This window comes from Capra hircus, chromosome 5 (genome assembly GCF_001704415.2).
Source record: "Capra hircus breed San Clemente chromosome 5, ASM170441v1, whole genome shotgun sequence".
NCBI lineage: Eukaryota > Metazoa > Chordata > Mammalia > Artiodactyla > Bovidae > Capra > Capra hircus.
The window spans coordinates 89,062,374-89,086,414 of record NC_030812.1 but is presented as its reverse complement, the minus strand read 5'-3'; the positions used below and the strand labels follow the sequence as shown (position 1 = coordinate 89,086,414).

General features: G+C 40.3%; 1 protein-coding gene across 1 annotated transcript in view; it reads left to right on the top strand.

Annotated features, from left to right (window-relative positions):
• Positions 3,646–24,041, top strand: part of AEBP2 (AE binding protein 2) — a 64,493-nt gene continuing 44,097 nt past the window's right edge. The window contains exon 1 of the mRNA XM_018048413.1: positions 3,646–4,376. Within this exon, the coding sequence (XP_017903902.1) occupies positions 3,724–4,376 (653 nt within the window). The 5' untranslated portion in view covers positions 3,646–3,723. The remainder of the gene's footprint in view (positions 4,377–24,041) is intronic.

Sequence of the window (24,041 nt, the reverse complement as noted above, 5' to 3'; positions counted from 1 at the left end):
ATTACAGGTAGAATCAGTCTCTAGGCAAGCAGGTAGGAAATACACAGCAGTGATTCTCAGTCTTTGAAGGACAGTGTTTTACTTTCCAGGGGACTGATACTTTTGGAAAATTACCAGATTAAGAAGATAAAAAATAAACTGACGACATAATAAAAAATAAAAGCCTCTTTTTGATGATTAGGTTTGGCAGATATAAAGTTACTCTGCCAAGTTGTTATAGAAGTTCCCTGGGACTTTCCTGGTGGTTCAGTGGCTAAGACTTGGCACTCCTGATGTTCAGTCCCTGGTGAGGGGACTAGATCCCATATGCTACAACTAAAAATCCCATATGTCCCAGCTAAGACCTGATGTAGCCAAATAAATAAATAAATACAAAAAGTTTCCTGAAGCTGATTTCCTGTAGCTAGCTGCAGGCTGGTAAGGACCAGGGAGTGGATGGGCACTGGTCTACAGACCATGGTGCTTTCATTTCATCCAGCCTCTCACCTGAAACCACCTGAAAAAATTCTATCACCCAGAGGACTGCCTCTGGCCAAACACTTCATGAATGCCTCAGTGACATTGTGACCTAGTTCTAAGGAGATGCTTACAGAGTAATTAATCTGCAGTTAAACCAAAAGAAAGAAAGAAACAGAGACAGAGGGACACAGACTGCACAAATGTGGCAAAATACTAGTGAGTGATGAATGTTGTCAGGTTTATGGGCTTCCCTGGTGGCTCAGATGGTAAAGAAGATGCAGGAGACCCAGGTTTGATCCCTGGGTCAGGAAGATCCCCTGGAGAAAGGAATAGCTACCCTCTCCAGTATTCTTCCCTGGAGAATCCCAGGGACGGGGGAGCCTGGTGGGCTAAGAGCTGGACACAATTGAACAAGTAACACACATGCACACACACATACGCACACAGGCAAGCAGGTGTATAAGTGTTTATTATTATCCAATTCTTTCAATTTTTCAAAAAATTTGCAATTAAAAAAAAACCACTCCAGTGATGGGAAACAAGAGCTGTTTTTTTTTTTTTTTCCAGAAAGCCAGTTCTAAGATAGTTTGTTTTTGTCTTCAAGTAGAAATACTGCAGTCAGAGCATTCATTTGTGGGTTTGATACCTGCCATTTCCACTTAGCTAATTGCCGTGCACGTTTCCATCCTTTCACGTTTTTCTCCATATCACCTGTAACATTAGATAACCTTATAACATAACTTAATCATATCACACCTTAAAAATTTTTTCTGTATACAAACACACGCACACTCACTCACTCACTCACTCACTCTGTCATCTTTCAGAGTCAACCTTTTTTTACTTAGCGTTTTCTGTGATCTCATCTTGAAGTCTTTTTCACTTTTGTAGCTTCATTTTCTCATGCTTAACAGTCACAAATTAAATTTTTATGGTTTTCCAATGTCTCAGTCTTAGAATTCCCCCTCACACAGATTTCTCAGTCTATTCAATCTTCAAGATCTGGCTCCATTGTAAATGTATTGTATGTTATGTACACAACTGTTCAAATCCTACATTCTTCATGATGTTTTCCTTTAGTACGTCTGCCAAACACAGCCAAAATCTCTAGGGCTTAATACAGTGCTTGGCACATACACTTAATACACGCTTTTCAGTTAAACTAGGATAGTTTTTAACTGACAACACAGGAGGATGAAAATACTTTCCTAGTCTATCTCAAAGAGTGGCTTTGAGGTTGAAATGTTTGTGGTTAGCATTTTGCCTTGTATGAGCGTTGTGAAGGTATCTGTGAGCCATAATGCCCCATGGTATTATTTATTATTTTTATTTTTGCTTTCTTTTGAGGCAACATACGGAACAAAGCTGTCCAAAGGCCTAAGGCTGTAGACATAATGCTGGGGTATTCATGATGTATGAAGACTTTCTAAGATGTGTTTGAGCACAGAGCCTGTTTTAAGGCAGTTCTCTGATTCTCCCTTCTCTTACACCTAGAATTGATCTGTCTGAAAATGTGCCTCAGGGTCAGATGTGAGGTGGGCTCCTTTCCAGCTTCCCTTATCCCAAGTGACGCTTCACTGCTTTACAAAAGAAAGGCATAACTCTGCCTTACCCATCTTCCTAACCTACCTAGCAGGGTATGCAAAATCCTCCCCGACACCAGAAAAAGGAACAATCGAGTGGTGAATGAGAATGAGTAACACATCTTTTTACAAGTCAGGTGGTGTTCAGTTACTTGCTTTCAACAAAGTTGAAAGAGAACCTAGTCAGAGTTGTCAACGGATAGATCATTAAAAGTATTTTTTTCTTGTTAGATCTTTATGTGATTTTTTGGGGGACATATAATTTAGAAAGAGTTCAAAGAATCGAATTGCATTGCTCTGACAAAACTCCATTCATTCTCATGTACTTACTAATGTGAACAAGTTTTTTCAGTGCTTACATTCAAGGAATTAAAAGTTTGTAACTGAATGGAATCATCTCATTTTCATCCTAGAAATACTCGTCCACTGATAAATAATCTAGCTTTTAAAAAAGTATTCAATTCCATCTCTGTAAGATGCATTGTCAACAAAATTCCAATTTGGGGGTTTAGTATCTATTTGTAAATATTTGAAATATATTTGTTTTGATCAGTTGAAACAAGTGTTGAGTGTTATGATCTCAGGAGATTTAGAAACAACCCTTGAATTTCAATTTCGATACACATTTTTTGTGTATATAAGATGTATACAGGAAATATATAAGATGAACAATAAAACAGTTCAAATATAAAATATTAGGATAAAATTCTGGAGATGTAAAATGTAAATGAGCTCCAGAGGATAAAGGATGGAAATTGCCCAAGTATAAACGAGACTGTATTTTAAAAGATATTGGTGGGTATTAAATCCGTATGGAATTTAGGATTCATTGGTTGACTACATTTACAAAAGTGTGACAGTCGTAAATTATGAGGCTGGGAAAAAATGTGGATGTCACTTTAAACATGTGGATGTACGAAGATGTAAAAAATCGTTTCAGAGGGCTCAGGAGCTAAAAAGTTTGAAGATCTTGCACACAGATGTTTGCTCTCAGACTGTGATTTAACCAGTCCTCGGGGTATTCGAACGTAGGTTAGATAAAAACCTGTGGCTCTGCGTCGCGCGTATGGATTCAGTACCTAGCACTGTATTATTTATTTTTACTCATTTTCCTCGCCTCTCCTCTTAGACTGTCAGCTCTCAGGAGCCCAGGGACTTGTTCGATTCTTGGCTCAGCGCCCGCGCGCCGGGGACGCTCCCCAAACACTCCCGGAATGAATGACTCGATCGTGAGCCCTCGGGGCGGGGGCTGTTAGAATCCCCGTCCGGCGCCCAGCTTTTCGTTCCGCGTGTTCCGCCCGCCGCGCGGCCGGGGAAGGCGTGGGCAGGCCCCGCGGAAACTCTGAGTCCCGGCGGGTCGGGGCGGGGGCCCAGAGGGGGCGCGGCCGGGGGCGCGGGCGCGGAGCCGGCGGCCGAGGGGAGGCGCCACCGCGTGCCGCCGCGCAGGCGCGCAGCCGTCTCCGTGTGAGTGCGCGCAGTGGCGCGCCTGTCCCCGCGCGGGTTCCGTAGCGCGTGTGCAGGCTGACGCAGCTCGCGGGCCCTCCTCCCCCTCTGCCGCGGCGTCGGCCGAGTTTGGAGCGTTTGGGAGGGGGGCGAGGGAGCGAGAGTCGAGAGAGGGAGGCGGCGGCGGCGGCGGGGAGGCGGAGGAGCCGGAGGAGGAGGAGGAGGAGCAGGCGCCGCCATGGCCGCCGCTCTCACCGACATGGCCGACCTGGAGGAGCTCTCCCGCCTGAGCCCTCTGCCCCCCGGCAGCCCCGGGCCGGCGGCGCGGGGCCGGGCTGAGCCCCCCGAGGAGGAGGAGGAGGAAGAAGAGGAGGAGGAGGCGGAGGCCGAGGCGGTGGCGGCGCTGCTGCTGAACGGCGGTGGGGGCGGCGGCGGAGTGGGGGGCGGCGAGGCGGAGACGATGTCGGAGCCGAGCCCCGAGAGCGCCAGCCAGGCCGGGGAGGACGACGACGAGGAGGACGACGACGACGAGGAGGAGGAGGACGAGAGCAGCAGCGGCGGGGGCGAGGAGGAGAGCAGCGCCGAGAGCCTGGTGGGCAGCAGCAGCGGCGGGAGCAGCAGCGACGAGACGCGCTCGCTGAGCCCCGGCGCCGCCAGCAGCAGCAGCGGGGATGGGGACGGCAAGGAGGGCCTGGAGGAGCCCAAGGGACCGCGGGGCAGCCAGGGCGGCGGCGGGGGCGGCAGCAGCAGCAGCAGCGTCGTCTCCAGCGGCGGCGACGAGGGCTACGGGACCGGGGGAGGCGGAAGCAGCGCGACCTCCGGGGGCCGGCGAGGCAGCTTGGAGATGTCGTCGGATGGGGAACCCCTGAGCCGCATGGACTCGGAGGACAGGTCAGTGCTCCGAAGCGTTCCTCCGCTTCCCTTCCTCCTCTGGCGCTCCTGGGCCCCTCCGAGGGGGACTTTTCTGCTGAGAGTCCCCCCTGTTCCCCGAATCCTCGGCCCCTCCCCCCTCCCCCCGGCTCTCAACTCGGAAACCTCTCCCTGCCGCCGCGCCCCTCTCGCTGCGGATAGCGGCTTCCAACTCTTCAAAACCCTTTTCCCCCCAACTCCTTTCCCCGCCCTCTTTCCCCCTCGGCTCTGCGCTCCGTTCGGACCGAAGGACGGCTCCAACTCGGAAACCATCCCCAAAGTAGGCCCAGAACCTCCGGCGGAGCCGAAGAGGGCCTTGATGTACACACCTCGGTACACAAGGTTAGCTTCCCCGGGCGATGTTGGCGAAGACTTGTCACAACTGTAACTGACAAGTGTTTTCCAACATGGCTGGTCTCGCCTGGATGTAAGAGAACTTCCTTGTTCAGGGAGGGGGACCCCAACCATCACTCTTCTTTTACTTAAAAAAAAGACTATTCTTTTCTATTTGACTAGCGCTTCCAGAATTCCTCATACCTTCCTTAACCTGGTCTCCAAAATGATTTTAATAATCTCTTTAATTTGGTTGGTGGTCAAACTGGGGAGAAAGTTCTCAAACTGTACACATCGTTGTGTAAGAGAATAATGAGTTGGTGTCGTTTAAGGTAACTTTACCGAGCCGAAGAGAGTTGCACTGGTAACAAAATGCAGTCTTAAGGTACAACATGTTGGTATGCGTTTTAAAATCTGTGTACACTAATGGTTCAACAAGAGTCGTGATTTTAGGTGATAATATTTAAAGTCATGTTTTGGCGAGATTTCTGAAGAGATTAGTAGTAGTTTTCTAAAGCTTTTTAGAAAGTGTGGAGACTGACAAAAATGCGCTTCATTTTCTGGGGGCTTTAAGATACTCATTGTTACGGTATGTTTCAGATGTTGTCATTATTTTTCATCTCCAGAAGATTTCATATTTTAACTAATTGGTTGTCAATATATTTTATTTTGATAGAACAGAACCATGTCATGCGTATTGTACTGCATCTAAAGTATGTTAGCAATTATTTTGACCGTCTGCTAATATTTGGATGAGCAGTAGAATTTTAACCATCGATATTGGATTTGAAAGTTTAAGTATTCTGAAGTTCTAGGAATTCTATTGTTAACTGATAAAAATGAACACCTTGGCTTATATTTAGTATTATGAGGAATTCACAGCCCTAAATATTTTGAAAATACAGCATCAAATTCTATTTGACATTTATTTTAATATCTAAGGAAATAACCTTGAATGGGGTAAAATAGACTGCAAACCTTGAAAAAATTCTCCTGAACTATGTAGGCAGGATAGGAAGGAGAATGTCTTTAAGAAAATTAAAAGATTGGTGTGAACTGCCTAACGAAGCATGTTATTTGTCGTTTTACTGTCTACGCCTTCGTTGGTACCAGTAGATCTTTAAAAGTTGACATTAGTTCATACAATTCGGCATCTTCCACAGTTGTTCCATTTACCTAGCATACACACGTACTTGCCTAGTAGCACTGAAGGATTTAAATGTGCCAATCATGTCATTTTCACAACTCTGGTGCAAGACTTAAAAACAGAGAAGCAGCAAGTTAAGTGTCTTACTCAAAACAGTAACTGTGGAATGGAAGTGGTGGAGCTGGATCTGAACAAAGGTTCTCAAGTCCCCTGCTAGTTCGACTTCACCAGAGTTAGAATTATTCTCTTTAAATAAGCTACAAGCAGTATGTGCCAGGTTTTTGTTTTTTTCGTTTTTAAAATTTAATGTCTTATCTACTGTGTCATTTTAGGAGACTATGAGTAGTTGGTTCAGTAATACTTCAGCAAGTGGAGTTTTGACGTAATTTTTATTAGATACTCACTTGAATAAGTAATTCTTACTCATTTCAGAGTAAGGAGTAAGATACTGGTGCCACAAGTCCAAATAAGGTTAAAATTTGATTTTAAAAAAAAAGCATGCTTGCTTTTCTGGATGCTTAAATATTAGAGACTACTAAATACTATTATCTTTTTCCTATTACAGGGTAATGAATTTATCACGTATGAAAAAACCTTTATTGCTAGTGAAACTGTTTGTGATCTTGATAATATTAACTTTGAAATGCCCCCCTCCTTTGCCTTTCAGTTTTTTTTTTTTTGAGAGTTATTTTAAGTTTGCAAAGGATTCATAATTCTTATAAATTGATGCAGATTACATCAATCTGTGGATTTTATAGGTTGATTTCATGGTAGGAAGTCTTTATATTTGTAACTGATGGAAGGATATCGTGGTTTTAAAGTGCTTTTCAAAAACAGGAGGCATTCCTGTTGCAAAGATTTTATTATCCTTAGAATTTACTCTTTTGTTAGAATGTCTATTGAGCTTTCACCTTGAAATAAGATTATACTTTTGAGTTTATGTAACATTCTTTAGAACATGTTGAAATATCTTAAATATTTTTAACTTTAAGTGCTTCTTTTGAAGAAAGAACTAACTGTAAAGATTTGGATATAAAGCTTGTGATCAAGGAGTCAGTTTATAACACATATTTTAAGTGTTGTGAAAGTGATTAACTTATAAAATGATTGTCACACAATTCCAAAAACATTGTTTTCCCCAGGAGAAAGTTATTCAAAACCAGCGTTAAGTGTACTGATGTTTATTTTGGTAAGATTAGGAACCTTAAAGTTGATACATAGTTTACTCTTACTTCCCTTATAAAGATAATGGAATTTTCTTTGGGGAGAATATTTAGCCATGTGAGGCCACTAAAAACTAGCTTTTATTTTACTTTGAATCTAAGCTTAAGTACTTTTTAAAAAGTTACCACCTTTTAAGTTAATTTCAGAGCCTAAGTTGACTTTTAAATAGAATTTTAGAACTTGAAATGCTTCTGAAATTTTTTTTTTTTAGTGTAAAAGTTAGTTTATATTTTTAGTTGCTTGTCTATATAAGTGAATTGATAATAACAGCCTGTATTTTGTGGTTATTTGTCTCTTTTTTGTATTATGGTTTTTCCTCCCCAGCTAGAATATAAGGTATGACTTGTTTTGAAAAAGCCACTTTTATCAGCCTTTCTAGGTAAATTCAGATGTCAAGTGATGGGTCCATATAGGGAAGGGCATTTAGTGTGAAGCTTAATGATCAGCATAGACTGACTACAGGCCCTTACAGTTTTGAGAATTAACATTTGGATTCCCAGCCTTATGGGTTGCAAACTTCAAGGTATAATTAAAATCGTTTTGACACTGGGAAAACAGGGTTATGTTGCCCACTTTCCCAGTAGTATGATTGGGAAGATTTTTTTTCCTAGTATGGAGGCTAAACTTTTAAATTGGATTAATACTAGAAAGCTTCATGCTGAGGTTATCATCAAGATATATTAAGGCTCTGATATGGTTGAGACAATCAAATACTGATAAAAGTATTTTGCTCATACTTCATGATGGAATTGCTTTTCACTATTTACCTTTCAACTCTGAAGCAGCTGCTCATAGTCTCTCCGGAACCACTTTTAGTTTTGACTAAATTTAGAGAAGAGCTGCTAACAAGTCTCAGTTTTCATTGATTATGTATTGTAATTCTCAGTTAAGGAAGGTATGGCTCTGTGCTAAAAATAAGAAGTAAACAACAATAAAACTACAGCTTTCAGGATTGAATTTATATGGAAAGATTCAAGGGAACTATTTTACTTTTAAGAAACTTTGAGGCTGTTTCATTGGGTCAGTTAGGAAATCTTGTGTGTCTGCTAGTTTGTTACCAAGCTTAGATAATTACTATGTGCAGGAAGGACTCCATTGGATATGGTGAGAGAGAGACAAAAAGCTTCCCTCTCATCCATCTTGCATATTGCCTCTGAAACTTTTAATTAGCACAAACTTTGATGCCAAACAAAGTTAGCGATTTCACACCTTGACTATTGTGTTAGCTATTTATTGCTGTCTAACAGATATGCTCCAGATTTAGCAACTTAAAGAAACAAACATTTATTATCATGTGGTTTATAAAAGTCAAGAAGGGAGCTACTTAGCTGGGTGGTTCTGGCTTAGTCTCCTATTGCAGCGAAAGTGTTGGCCAGCACTGCAGTCATCTGAAGGCTTAACTGGGGCTGGAAACCATCTCACTTATATAGCTTTGGCAGGAGGCCTCAGTTATTCACCAAGTCAGTATCTCTATAAGGCTACTTGTGTGTTCTTAGGACCTAGCAACTGGTTTCCTCAGAGCAAGTCTTCTGAGAGAAAGAGAGCCAAGGATTTTATGACCTAAATGTACCTGCTCACATTTTCTTCATACATCTTCACTTAGCAGATAACATTTTCCCCACTTTTTTTTTTATTCATACTATGATACAAAATAATTGCTTCAAGTTTCTGTTGATGGAGACAGCCTTTCAAAACCCATCAAAATACCATGACAAATTGTTTCCAGGTCTTTTGAAACGATATTAATTTCTTCCTTTTAATGAAAAGGAAATATTCTCTTCCTTTTAATTAAAAGAAAATATGGTCTTTTAATGAAAAGGAAATATGGTATTGCTTTTAATACCATATTTGTATTTCTTCCTTGCTTTTTCAACCCAGTTTGTGGCTCTGTTCTATATAGATGGAAGAATGTAGAATATTGCAACATGAATAGCCTATAATCAAGAGTCAAAGGAAAAGATTCAAATCTTAGTATTGCTAACATCTTTGACCCTTAATTCCTTAACTGTAAGACCAGGTTAGGTTTTCCCATGAAGGTGTTTATTAAGGTTTACATGAATTTCTATTAAAGGGCCCTGTTGACTATTCTGAAGAAGACCTCTTATTTGGATGCTTTGCTTCATCCTTTTTGTTGTAACATGGTAGTTTTGAGAGCAGGGACAGTTTAGCTCATTTCCATCTTTGTAGTATCTAACAGTACGTACTTACGGTGTGTACTTAGTTATTAGAATTAAACTGAAATACCAGCAGTAGAATTTGTATAAGGAAGACTATGAAGTGAGGGCCAGGAATTGATGCCTTTGGTTGGATTATTGTGTTTGGTATAGTGATTTAAGGCCAACTTTTCTCTAGGGGCATACTCTAGTAAGGTCAGTGAGATTGAATGGAAAATTTTATGTGGACGTTTCTCTGAGAAGATGTCAGTAGTTTTTATCAGTCTCAGAAATGTCTGGTCTAAGCTAAGAACTGTCAGTTTAGAAGCAATCCAGAGGTGCCTAATAAATACTTTTTAAATGATTGGAGACTCTGTAAATTTCTGTAAAGAGCATATTTACAAAGTAAGTTGATAGAAAAATCCAAAATGGATAGGCACTTGGGGTTTTTTGTTTTTATTTTAACCACTGTTTAGAAGCATTTATAGTAGAAAAATGCCCAGCGTTTTATCAAAGGCAGATGGAAAATTTGAAGTTAATGAGAGAAGGATAGTGAGAGAAGTGGTTAAAAGTACACTATGAGTCAGAATACTTGGATTTGAATTCTGGCTGTCACTGAAGCTGGGTGACCGTGGGACAGTCATTTAGGTTATTTAACATCTTAATACTACTTCAAGTTTTTTATCTGCAGAAGAGGGACATTAATAGTTCCTTTCCTGTAAGGTGTGGTGATTACATGTGCAGTATTTGGCACACACTTTACTAAGCATTTATTACGTGATAGGTAGGTATTTAGTCCACAGATGTATGCAGAAGCCCCATTATGTGGGTAATGGGTATTCTAGGTGTTGGGTACACATGGCAGTGACTGAAACAAAGCACTTGACCTCATGGGCGGGGGCACAAACTGCGTTTGAGCCAGTTGTAGCTAAGTTAACATTGGTCTCTTGTTGAAGCAGTTTAAGATCTGAAATGCCAAAAAATACTACGCTGTTCAGTTGATCAGTTGTGTCTGACTCTTTGCAACCTCATAGCCTGTAGCCCGCCAGGCTCCTCTCTCCAGGGGATTTTCAGGCAAGAAGACTGGAGTGGGTTGCCATTTCCTTCTCTAGGGGATGTTTCCCAGCCAGGGATCAAACCCGCATCTAAGGAGGATTTTCCTTTTTTTCTTTTTTTTTTCCACCACTGAGCCACCTGGGAAGCCACATCTAATTATGTGCAGTTCTCAGTTGCATCAGACTTTTTGCATCCCTTTGGCTCCTCTGTCCTTGGAATATTTCAGGCAAGAATACTGGAGTGGGTTGCCATTTCCTCCTCCAGGAGATCTTCCTGACCCAGGGATGGAACTTGGGTCTTTCCTTGCATTGGCAGGTGCATTCTTTATCATTGAGCCATCTGGGAAGCCCCCAAAAGTACTAAACAAGCTGTTAAATATGTGGCATGTTATCTGTAAATGAATGCTTCGGAAACTTGCAAAAGAATATGCCATATCAAAAGATTTTATTACAAAATCTGCATCTTAATCATTTACTTTAACATACATGGTTGACCTAAAAGGCTTCTTAATGCCTTTCATTTTTAATAGTTTTTGGTATGTAACACTGCTGATCTATTACTAAAGGGTTTTGGAATTTGTTTTCTAGTAATGGTGATGGGTTTGCAATTAATTTTACCACAGGTTGAGTTCATTTTTGTGACCGATAGTATACATTTGTGGAAATAATGATGACATTGACCTTAGAACTAACTGAACAGTTTTGGGCATGGATAGGAGATCAGGTGGATGTTTGGATGTTTAAAAAATCTTTGTTGAGCATTGAATGATGGTTGGCATTGAACCCTGTTTAGTGATAAGAAATATACATGTGTTGTCTTACCATTTGGTTAGTTTTTAAGGAGACTAAAAAGACAGTTCCGTCATTTTCTAGTTTTTCTGTAAATTGTGACCCGGTATATTAAAGTTAAAGCTGTAGAGGACTTCCCTGGTGGTACAGTGCTTAAGAATCTGCCTGCTAGTGCAGGGAACAAGGGTTTGATACCTGGTCTGGGAAGATACCACATGCTGCGGAGCAACTAAGCGCATTCGCCACAAGGAACAGTAGCTTCTGCTCGCTGCAACTAGAGAAAGCCCTTGCGCAGCAAGAGACCCAGGGCAACCAAAAATAAAACGATGATTTTTAAAAGAAAAAAGCCGGTACTGTAGAGTATTACAGTCGATAACTAAAGTTTTGATGAGAGAAACGGACTGGATTTTAGGGTTAGTTGAGTAGTTGAGTGATGAAAATTTCTAGAAAGCTTAAATGAAACATAGGAAGGAAAGAGCCTAGCATATTCAGGAAACTTCCTGCTGAGAGAAGAGGTTCCACATTGAAAACTGGGAAATAATTAATGGGAAAAGTGTGGCCCTTTGTGCCAACACAGGTGTGCCCATCTTTCTCACTGTAGGTTGGTGAATTGGTTTCTTTGGCTCTCCCCGACTTCTGTTTTTGTAACTCCCAATCATGATCAGGTTTTACCTTGAACATTTGCTCAAGCAGCCTCTCCATGATTCTTTGTTAGACACACAGTGCTAGCACTTCAAATTCTGCATTGCCTTTATCACAATTTGAGTTATGATTTACTGCTCATCGCTCTTGGGAGACTGTGTGCTGCTTGAGAATGGGAACCACGTCTGTTTTGATCATTGCTCTATCTGCATTACCTGGCACAGTGCCTAATGCTTATTTTAGGTATTTTAAAATGTATTTTGAACGAATGATGAAACTTTGTGTTACAGGAAAATTAATCACACGTGGCAAAGGTAGAGAAAGAAAGCTTGGGAGCTGGGAGACCAATTAGGAGGTAGAAGGAATAGTACAGGTGTGAAGTGAAGAGACTTTGAGCGGGGGTCAAGTTGGGGAAAAAGTCACACTTGGGAAATTGACTTAAAGGAAAGAAAAGCTAATCTCTGGAGTGATGAATAAGAGAAATTTCTGAGTAAAAAGTTTTTTCCTTGAGGATTTTATTGGAACAATACCTTACTGTGTTTTTGTAGACAGGTCTATCACTGAAACAATGAAAGGAACATTGGGTAGTGAAAGAGCATGAACCCGTTAAGTCAGAAAGCCTTGGTCTTATAATTTATCTTCTCAGAAGTTGTTTCCTTAGCTTTCAAAACAGGAGACATACCTTAGTGTTATGATTAAGTGAGATGGAGTATGTAAAGGGCCTAGGGCTGTGATTAATTCATATTGTCAATTACCCTCCCATTTCTCATGTGTAAAATGTGGAAAGAATACTCTAGTGAGAATAATCAGTATTGTAGCTCTGGCGTTACTAGAGACTGCCTGCAGGAAATCTGGCAGTGGATTTCGTTTCTCTGAACTTCAGTTTGACTCTCTTTCTTGGAAGTGAGGGTTTTGGACTAAACAATAAAAAGTGGTTTGGAACTCAGATATGATTTGGCAAGTGCTCTAAATGGAAGTCAGGAGATAAACATAGTAACTCCTATCTTGATTAGGACTTATCTTGAACAGTTTCTCAGGCAAACTATCCCCAATACTCTGTTAGACTCATTGTCCATTTCAAATTCTGCATTAGCCCTATCACAATCGGAGTAATTATTTACTGTTCATCTCTTGTTAGAATGTGTGCTGAGAATAGGAAACTGTTAATACATCCTCAGTGTGTCTGTATTTCCTGTCCTTTAGATAAACCCAGAATATTGTAGGTTGTGTCTTTGCTATTTCCAAGATCTCAAAGATACTTCAGGTTCTTCTGGGTTCAAAAGTCACTGTAATTCTAATTCATATTTATGATGTTGTTTTGAAGTATCCATTTATGTTTGTCTTCTGTAGGCTATAATATTTTAAAATCAGGTCCTATTTATACTTCCAGCACTTAGCTATACTACACTGACGTGTTACACTCTCTGTGTAAAGTAACTCATTAATTGAATTCAGCTGATTGTGGATGATGATTAGTCGCTAAGTCGTTTCCGACTCTATGACCCCATGGACTATAGCCTGCCAGGTTGCTTTGTCCACAGGGTTTCCCAGGCAAGAATACTGGAGTGGGTTGCTATTTCCTTCTTCAAGGGAGCTTCCCCACCCAGGGATCGAACCTGTGTCTCTGAAGGTGGATTCTTTACTGCTGAGCCAGCAGGGAAGCCCAACCGTGGGTGTAGATATTTCTTCTTTCTTGCTGTCATTTGTGTGGCTGCAGGAAACGAGGAGAAGAACCATTCTGTGCCTTATGTCTTCCCCTAGTTCCTTTTAATCAAGTCAGTTCTGTCACTCAGTCATGTTCGACTCTTTGTGACCCCATGGACTGCAGCACTCAGGCCAGACTTCCCTGTCCATCACCAACTCCTAGAGCTTGCTCAAACTCATGTCCATCGAGTCAGTGATGCCATCCAACCATCTCATCCTCTTGTCCCCTTCTCCTCCTGTCTTCAATCTTTCCAGAATCAGGTCCTTTTCCAAAGAGTTGGCTCTTTGCATCAGGTGGCCAAAGTATTGGAGCTTCAGCATCAGTCCTTCCAATGAATATTCAGTTCCTTTTAATAGCATAAGCAGAAACAGTATTTGAAAAAAGTTGTGGTTATTTGAATAGTTTTAAAAAGCAGGATTCCCAAACTTACATTTTCTCAGGAGAAAAAAATAGATCGACACACTGTTTTAGAAGAAAACCACTATTGATTGTCTAGTTTGCTTAAGAATCTGAGGCTTGAGCTTATTGAAAGGATTTGATGAAGTTCACTGCATCCACATAGTTCACTGAAGCTGTGATTAAGTTCATAGCTTCCCTGGTGGCTCAGATGGTAAAGCGTCTGCCTGCAGTGCAGGAGACCTGAGTTCAGTCTGGGTCAGGAAGATCCCCTGGAGAAGGAAATGGCAACCCACTCCAGTACACTTGCCTGGAAAATTCCATGGACCAAGGAGCCTGGTAGGCTACAGTCCATGGGGTCACAAAGAGTCGGACACGACTGAGCAGCTTCACTTTCTTTCTTTCATAACTGCATCCACATAATCAGTGAGGTGAGAAAGTACACACAGACTGTATCCTGCCCAAAGTCACACAGCCCCTGCAGAAGGCTGGCGGTCCTGGCTCTGGGTGGGGTCTTAGCTGTTACACTGCCGGTAGGACTGTTTTAACAGCTTTGACCAGGGAAGCTTAACTAAAATTTATTGGCTGTTTTAATATTCATCCTGTCTTTTTTGCAGACTGTCTTCTGTGCTTGAGCTCATTTACATTTCTGGGCTTTAGTCTCTGTTTGTAATTGTGTAGTTAGACTAGATTCCTTTTAAGACTATGAAATACAGGAGTTAATTTTTTTGAATTATTGTAGTTACTCAGTTTTTAGGGGAATAGTGTCTTTATTGACATTTTTTCTTTAATGGTAACACTTTTCAAAGTCCTTGACTTGTTTTCTGGTTTTGATTTATATTTCGAGTTTCTAGAAAGATAAAATATAAAACCAATTAGAGAAAACAAAGATTTTAGATGGGTATTAGTATTTCTTAGTAAATACACTTAGTAGTTCATTTCTTTCTTTACTTTTATTAACATTTCTCTTTTATGTAGTTATTATTTATTTACGCCTGTGCTGGCTCTTCTCTGGTTGAGGCGGGCAGTGGCTGCTCCGTAGTTGCGGTGCACAGCTTCTCATTGCGGTGGCTCCAGTAGTTGGGGCACATGGGCTCGGTGGTTGCAGCATGTAGGCTTAGGAGCACAGGCTTGGTTGTGTGGTGCAGGGGCTTAGCTGCTCCTCGGTGTGTGGGATCTTCCCAGACCAGGGATCAAACCCATGCCTCCTGCTTTGGCCAGTGGATTGTTTATTACTCAGCCACCAGGGAAGCCCACTAACTAGTTCATTTCTAAGTTATAAAATGTTTGTCATTCCTTTTATAAATACTTGTTAAAGTACTGAGGGTGGGATGAATGAGCAGTAGGCTTTTTAGTGATTAAAATTGCTGTGAGCAGTCATTCAAACATGTCTTTTGAGGTGTTGGATTCTACTGTAGTCGTTCTTAGGCTGAAGTCATCTGATAAAATCATTTTCATGATTTAACACTTAAACGCAAAATGAATATGTGATTGCTTCTGTATAAAGTGAGTATTGTTTTTCATAGCAGATTTTTATATCATTGTGTATAGATATTTTTTTGGAAACCTTTTTAAGAAGGTAAAAGATAACTCTTAGTGTAATTTTACTGAAGTAGAAATGTTTCTAATATTACAGTTTTTCTGAAGATAATTGCTTGCTGATGTCTTAAGCTGGGTGAAAAATGTGGGTGGAGTAATCTTAAAGGGCAGTAGACTAGAGATGAGAAACAGTTGGAAATAATGTGCACAGTGCATGGTGGTGATACAAGACGTAATGTCTTGTTTTCCGTGAACTATATTTCATCATCGTTGCATAAAGTCCCTTTTGGCCAATTTGGTGAATACTGCTGGATCTTGGGGAAATATCTTTTGTCTTTATTCAGAGAAATAATTGTGGGGATAGAGAGTAGTCTTTTTCTTGATTAGAAAAATCCATTTAGCTTTTTAAATTACAGTGATAATAGCTTGTAATTACAGTAATAATAGTAATAATAATATCTTGGTGTTGGCCAATGATTTTGTGTGCCTCTAATTAATTTTTATGATTATCTCAGTGTGACAAAGCCATATATTTTACTTGCCTTAGAACGCCTACTTAAATTTATCACTAAAATGTGAGCATTTCCCTTGTGCAAGGCACCAGCCAGGTTTAGGAGTTCAACCTGAATAAGAGGTTTATAGGTGACTGACTCATTGTATACAGATCAACTGGATCTTCCATCTTAGATGAGTAGGAAAGACCTTAGGGAAGTTTGACCTGAGCATATATAGCATTAAAATAAAAACGAGGCACTTACCTTTACTTTTTTCCCCCTACTTGCTTCTGAGTTTAAAGCTCTGAAAGCCTACAGGACCATGGCAGTTTGGAAGGCAAAACCAAGCAGTCTTAGAGAAATTAGATGTGGTCTAAATTCCTTAATTCTGGTTAAGACTAATCTCAAAACTTACTGTTTGTTTTTCATATGTGAAAACTAAAGTGACCGCTCGCTTCCTTGTCCCTGGAGCAAGTATTTTGTAGTTGAATTTTACACTGATATTGTTAGGTTCATGATCTGGTTCCGTGGGCTACAATCTAAATTTGGGACAAGTTCTATGTGAGAATAGTGTTGCTTTCTATGACTGACCTTGAGTTAATTTTTTAATGAAACTAACTGACTTGTAGAAATCAAATTTAATACATCATCTTGTTAATAAAACCATCTGTTCAAGCGAGGCAAATTACGTGTAGATGCTAAATATCTTCTGTGTGTATGTATGCATTGTAGATACAAAAGCAAAGAGTTTCCTATGAGTACACACCAGCTGAAACTGTGTCGCCTTATCGTGATGTGTAATATAGGCAACATTTTCAGTATTTCTAAAAGCAGTAATTGACACATTTGTCCTTCATATAAATGCGACAGATTGTTTGGCATTAGTGCTCTGGACAAGTCACATAATTTTTGTGTCCCTTCTATCTGCTCAGTCTTTTTGCTCAGCCTCTTTTATCTGTAAGATGAGGCTACTCATACTTGAATATTAGTAAATAGTGATTCCCTCATGTGGTTGTTGTAAGCATTACATGAGTTAATACGCCTCAGGCATTGTTCCAGTTACTAGGGCTGCATGACAAGCAGCCCCAGCGTTTAGTGGTTTTAAAACATTACTTTGCTTACAAATACCCTGTCTGAGCAGGGCTTGACATGATTAGATCATTCCTGCTCCGCTTGGTGTCAGCTTGGAGGAACATAGAGTCTGGGGACACCAGTCACCAGAAAACTCGCTCACGAAGCTGTCCCATGTGTGGGGCCTGGACCCAGAAGGCTCAGACAGCTGGAGCTGGAACAGCCGGGGCTCTGGCATCTCTAGCCCTGTGTGCTTTATTCCTGGGATCTCTTTAGCATAGTGGCTTCAGGAGAGCCAGGCTTCTCTACTGGGTGAGTGAGTGTGGTTCAGGGCTCCCACGCTGTGTCCCAAGAGCTAGACTGCCTTTGATGGCCCAGCCTAGGAAGTTCTGCAGTGTCACTTCTTCAAGAGTGGTAGGCTTGCTGAGATGAAGAGGAGGTAGGCTAGACACCCCTCCCCTCAGTCCCCCATTTCTTGATGCCATGTTGTAAGAAGAGGATGCGGGAAGCTGCGAGCATGGGGTGGACATCTTGGAAAATACAGTCTGACACAGTGCACAGAAAAGTGCAGGGCACGCAGCAAGCGAGGCAGGGCGTACGGTGGTCCTCGCTCACTGTTGTGGTCAAGAGTGGGGAGTCGCCTAAAGATAGCAGAGCCTGCCTTTTGTGAGACAAATTTTGATACAATAAGTTTCATAATCTCCTTTTTCCTTAGGATAAAGTCATAAAATGTAATAGGCAGAGGCAGTTCATAGTTTTCTTGAAATACCTATTTCTTTTAACTGGTTCAGTTTTAGCTTTTAATTTCTGTCAATTCCTGGAATAAAGAGCAGGGCACAAAATGAGAGTCTCTTCCAACAAAAGGAGGTGAGGAGTGGTATTAATAACTGAAGTAAAGATATGTAAGGTCTTAAAGTTGTGTAATATCAGGCATACAACTTCAGACTTTTCAAAAATACAGGATTGTCATTGATTGACCAGCAACTGGAACAGTTTGACATCAATATGGACTTACCATCCCCTCCACATGTGTCTTAGTTTGCCTAAAACAGAAAATATGGTCTTTGTTTTAATTAAATTAATTAAAATCAATTTATTTGCATTAAAAATAAAATATTATCTTAAATATTTTGTCCTGTTTTGAATTTTAATTTTTAATAATTTGATTACAGGTATTGGGGAGACAGTCATCTTTGTAGTAGTGAGTGGCAGTTTTATTATGGATAAAAGGAGCATGCATCATCTTTTAACTAAATACTAGTTTACCTTGTTATATGATTAGATAAGGAATTCCCTGTGTGTAGTTAACATTTACCTACAATTTGATAAGTACTTTGAAAGCTAATTTCTACCCAAAGTTTATTACCAATAACAAAATTAAACAAGGTTTATAATTTTTGTCCCTGTTTAAGTGTTCCTTAGAGTAATTGAATTTTTGTCTAACTCAGCACTTTCTTCAGTCCATATAGGGAACAATATTTCATTTTTAGTGAAGTACATTTATAGAATAAAAGTTAAAATTACAGAATATTTCTTTTGAAGTAATTCAGATACAATGAGCTGAAGACATCCTAAAGATTATGTATTTTCACTTATAGAACAAAAATAAAACAGCCTTGATCCTTAGAGATTAAAGGGGGTTCTTTTGTGTAGCTTCCATGAGTAACTTCCAAATCTTGAAGAAAGTGGCTAGATGCCTTGATCATTCTGTTTTCCTCCTCCATTTTTTAAAGTTTATAACACTCGATCTGTATATAATAGAGCTCAGTGGTTTTTAACCTTTTTATAAAAGTTAGTAGTTTGGCAGTTTTGAGGTCTGTTGTTACAGATTTTTATCTGGAACCCCAATGCATAAGATACATTAAAATGGTGTTTTGTTACTATTTATTTGTAAGTTCAAAAGTTTGACAATTTGTCAAGTCAGTTAAAACAGGAAAGTTTTTTGAGATGAACTTAAATTTCATGTTAGGTTTGTAGGTGATACAAGTTGATGTCAGTTTTTAGCATCCAGTTTTTTCCTTACTCTGTTTGGGCTGCATAGCTGTGAAAATGTGACTTGTGGACAAGGGCACTTTGTCTTTAGCCTGCATTTACACTTTAATTCTCCTGGCAGAGAGCTGTGACGGGGAATTGCCAGTAGGGAAATCTTGTTTGGAAGACGCCATGAGTTAGTGGTTGGTCTTAATAGTGTTTACTTCATATCACAAATACAACAGTGATCAGAATCTTAAATTTAAACAATAAAGAATATTGTTTCATGACAGCTCTTTGATTTGTTAGCAGCCACCTGGCCAGTCCTCTAGCAGAAGAGAGCATTCAGCAAGTAATTGAGTCTTGGGGAGACATTTAATTGGGTAAAGCATAAAGTGTATGATTCACAGACCTAACTTTTTATCAGAGTGGACAAGTGGAGACCTAAGTTAGGGTTGGAGAAGCACCAGTGCAGAGCTGCAGCTTTGCTAATCAATGTTATAGGAGATTCTGAAATTCCTATATTTTAGTTTTTTGATAAGAATAAAATATATTTGATTTCATGTTATACATTTACATATCATGTTATACATTTGCTATATATATCAAGTGTGTGTGTATATATATACGTAATCATAATGACACCTCATCCTCAACCCTCTTGTAAAGTTACACATTTCAGTAGCCTAGAAAAAGGAGAAGGACCCAGATTTAATAAGGAAAATTCATACCCCAGATGAGTTTCCTCACAGATAAGTGGAAAGAAGACTGTAGATAAGACTGCCCCCATCCATGTGACCTCAAAATGAATTTCAGATTCAGCAGTTAACCCTAGAATAAAATCAGGATATTCCAGGTCAGAAACATACTCTTTCCAAGCTATTTCAGAGAGACCTTGAAACTTTGCTTTAAATACAGTCTGGATCAGTGGTTCTCAAACATTTTGCTCTTAAGGACCTCTTTGCTTTCTTAAGTATGGAGAAATACAAATTATATATCTCAGTAAAGCTGTTAAAAAAGTTATTGAAGAAACCAAAGAGCTTGTTTATGTAGAGTACAGTTACCACTATTACAGGGTCAAAAATCAAAACAGAACATTAAAAACATTTGTTAATTTTAAAATAAGCCAATTAAAAGTAATTTTTTAAAATAAAAAACTACTTTTCAGTTAAAAAAAATAGAGTGACACTGTTTTATGCTTAATGTCTGCTGATGCTAAGTCACTTCAGTCGTGTCCAACTCTTTGTGACCCCATAGATGGCAGCCCACCAGGCTCCCCCATCCCTGGGATTCTCCAGGGCAAGAACGCTGGAGTGGGTTGCCATTTCCTTCTCCAGTGCATGAAAGTGAAAAGTGAGAGTGAAGTCGCTCAGTCGTGTCCAACTCTTAGTGACCCCATGGACTGCAGCCCACCAGGCTCCTCCCTCCATGGCATTTTTCAGGCAAGAGTACTGGAGGCTTAATGTCTGGCTGAACAACTATTTCTCATGTCTGCTTCTGCATTCAGCCTGATGCAGTGAAGTGATTTGGTTGAGCCATATGAAGAAAATCTGGCTTCATGCAGATATTTAGTTGGAAAAAGAAGTATTTTAATATACTTTTCAAGTTAATTGTGTGGCAATTTGATAATTTGCCAGAACTTAACAGTTCGTTTGTTTTTTAAGAGACTGTTTGCAGTGTAGAATCTGAAACCATGTCAACAAACTTCTTTACTCTGTCACTTTAAGACCACTGTCTCATCCTTCTCCATAATGATAAGGTAGCATCCTTGTATTACTTCCTCTGCTCCTGTATCTTGGCATTTAGCAAGCTGATCTTCTCAGTATTGACAGCCCTATTGGCAGTGGTCATGTCTACCAAACATGTTTTGCTTGGAAGTAGTTTGAGTTATCAAAGAAGAGGCTATTCTTTTATGTAAGTGTGAGTTGGCCCTTGAATTTCCAAAGGAAACCATTTTCATAAAATCCATGTAGTTGGTTACTCTAAATGTTAGTCTGATCTGCCAGATAGTTTCTTAACAGGGCCCATGGGAAGAAAAGGAAAAAGGGAATGTTGTTATGTTAAAAATAGCTTGTAGAAGTGAAGTGAAAGTTGCCCAGTCGTGTCCCGACTCTTTGCAACCCTGAACTGTAGCTCACCAGGCTCCTCCTTTCGTGGGGATTCTTCAGGCAAGAATATTGGGGTAGGTTGCCATGCCCTCCTCCAGCTTATCTTCCCAACCCAGGGATCGAACCCAGGTCTCCGCATTGCAGGCAGATTCTTTACCATCTGAGCCACCAGGGCAGCCCCCAAATGGCTTATGCCCTTCCCTAAATATTGCATAGGAATCTTTAGTAATGCGTGTGTGTTTTAACTTAAGGATTTTTGCTTGTCATGGTGTATGTGTGTTTGCTTTAGCTTACTATTCTACAGTAAGAGACAATTCCTTAGTTGGGTCAGTCTCAGTTGGGTAATAATAATGAAAGAGATCTTTTAGAGTCTTGCTACTTAAAATGTTGTAGCAGCATCATCAACAAGTAAGCTCTTGTTAAAAACACAGTATGTCAGGTCTTACCCCAAATCCACTGAATCAGAATCTGCAGTTAATAAGACCACAGATGTTCATATACATATTAGTTTGAAAAGCACGGCTTTAAGTTACTGAAACTTATCTGAATAGACTGAGTGCTTTTTCTGGCTCAGATTTTCTTCCATATCCCAGGCTGCTTTTGTTCACATCTTATAGAATCAGTAAGTGTTCATTGGGAAGGAGAACTGACTGAATGAAAGATTTTAATATATGCTTGAACTTAGACATAAGATTGGGTGGAAGTAGTCAGTTTTTAGTTCTGATCATATTGTTATACTATAGGAAGAAGGACACTGCTTTCTGTGAAATCTGTATCTATCCTGTCAAGGTTATAAATTACTTAGAATTTGTCTCCTTTGCTCTCCTGTATGAAAACTGTTGTCTTTACCAATCTTGAGACTGGAGGGAACCACTGATTCTGGCGTGAATCTGGGACCAAAAGAGAGCCTGGAGATTTAGGATTGGACTCATTCTAGCAGTTGGAGGTGCCAAGCAGGGGTCATGTGGCAGGACTCCACTTTGTCCTGCTGGGCAACGGGAGGCTTTGTGGGGATGCCGCCCAAATGTAGAGTGTCTCTCGATCTTTCAGGGCAGAGAACGTGCGCCTTACCTCCTGCACTATTGCATTTGCCAGTGGTAGGCAGAGTTCATGGGCTTTAATACCTGCAATATGCTCTCCTTTCATGAGCATCTGTATCCACATGAAGTACTGGTTTTCAAGTGAGTAATATTGCATGTGAGCAATATTTCACTATTGCTTAGTGTTCATGGCTATTTGGACTCAGAAGGCTCTCCTTCTGGGGTGAAGTTCATAAGCAAAACATGTTAGGCACTGCGTAGATGGACACTATTGCTAGTTGAATTTAGCACAAGCGTGTGAGTCTCTTGACGTTGCTCTACTTTGTTCAATTTAAAGCAAATTAATTTGGTTTCATTTTCAGCTAATTTTGGACTTTCAAGTAAAAGCAATGGAGATATGTGGTTAAAGTAATACAGAAGTTTATTTATAGTTAAAGTCTGTCTTGCTTCTCCCACCCGCCCCAACACAGACAGCACTTTGTGTATCCTTGAAAAGAGGTTTGCCTTTGGGGGGTGGCTGTATCTCTGTGTCTCCCTCCACTCAGGTATGCAGAATGGAACAGTACTACCCTGTACTTCCGTGGCTCCTTTTTTTTTTTTAACTTGGAGTTTGTACCATAGTAGGTCATTGAGATTTACCTGTTTTCTGAGGTTGTTTATAAATTGAGCGTGCTGGATTGCTCATTTAAAATTACTATTTATTTGCCTTTGGAGTTAATCAGTATGGTTTATAAAAGTATGAACTTTACAGGGAAAATGTTTTCAAATATATGAAGCAAGTGTCAAGGAAACTAGGGGCCTCATGAAACTTGGAATTTCTGGGGCTCAAGTAAAAATTTGTATTTTAGTATAAACTATACTTACGGTTTATTTCTGCAGAAACAATATACAAATGAAATTTCATATATTCAAGAGTTGATTCACATGTAAGAGTTTCCTAGAGATTACGGAGTTTTAGAATGAAGGGTTAGAGCTGAAATTTAGAATCTGTAGATAGACTGGGAGATACTTAGCCAGATGAACTTAAATACGTGAATATCCTTTAAAGAGAAATCTTGAGTCATTTTTCCTATCTTTTAAAAATCTTTATTTATTTGTCTGTGCCATGTCTTAGTTGCAGCATTAGGGGATCTGGTCCACACACCGGCGGTGTGGACTCTCAACCACTGGACCACCAGGGAAGTTCCTATTTTTCATATCTGAACCATCCTAAAAAATTTTTGTTATCTTTGAAAAATGAATGCATTTTATTTTAGACAGTGCTGCTGCTGCTAATTCACTTCAGTCATGTCCAACTCTGTGCCACCCCATACACAGCAGCCCACCAGGCTCCCCCGTCCCTGGGATTCTTCAGGCAAGAGCACTGGAGTGGGTTGCCATTTCCTTCTCCAATGCATGAAAGTGAAAAGTGAAAGTGAAGTCGCTCAGTCGTGTCCGACCCTTAGCGACCCCATGGACTGCAGCCTACCAGGGTCCTCTGTCGATGGGATTTTCCAGGCAAGAGTACTGGAGTGGGGTGAATTTTAGACAATATATAAGTGAAATTTCAGATGTTTAAGAATTGATTCACATTTGAGAGTTTTCTAGAGATTATGGAGTTTTAGAATGAAGTGTTAGAGCTGAAATTTAGACTCTGTAGGTTGACTGGGAAATAGTTGGCCAGAGGACTTCAGTTCAGTTCACTAGCTCAGTTGTGTCTGACTCTTTGTGACCCCATGGACTGCAGCACTCCAGGTCTCCCTGTCTATCACCAACTCACAGAGTTTACTCAGACTCATGTCCATTGAGTCAGTGATGCCATCCAATCATCTCATCCTCTGTCGTCCCCTTCTCTGCCTGCTCTCAATCTTTCCCAACATCAGGGTCTTTCAAATGAGTCGGCTCTTCGCATCAGGTGGCCAAAGTATTGAAGTTTCAGCTTCAACATTAGTCTTTCCAGTGAACATTCAGAAATGATTTTCTTTAGGATGGACTGGTTGG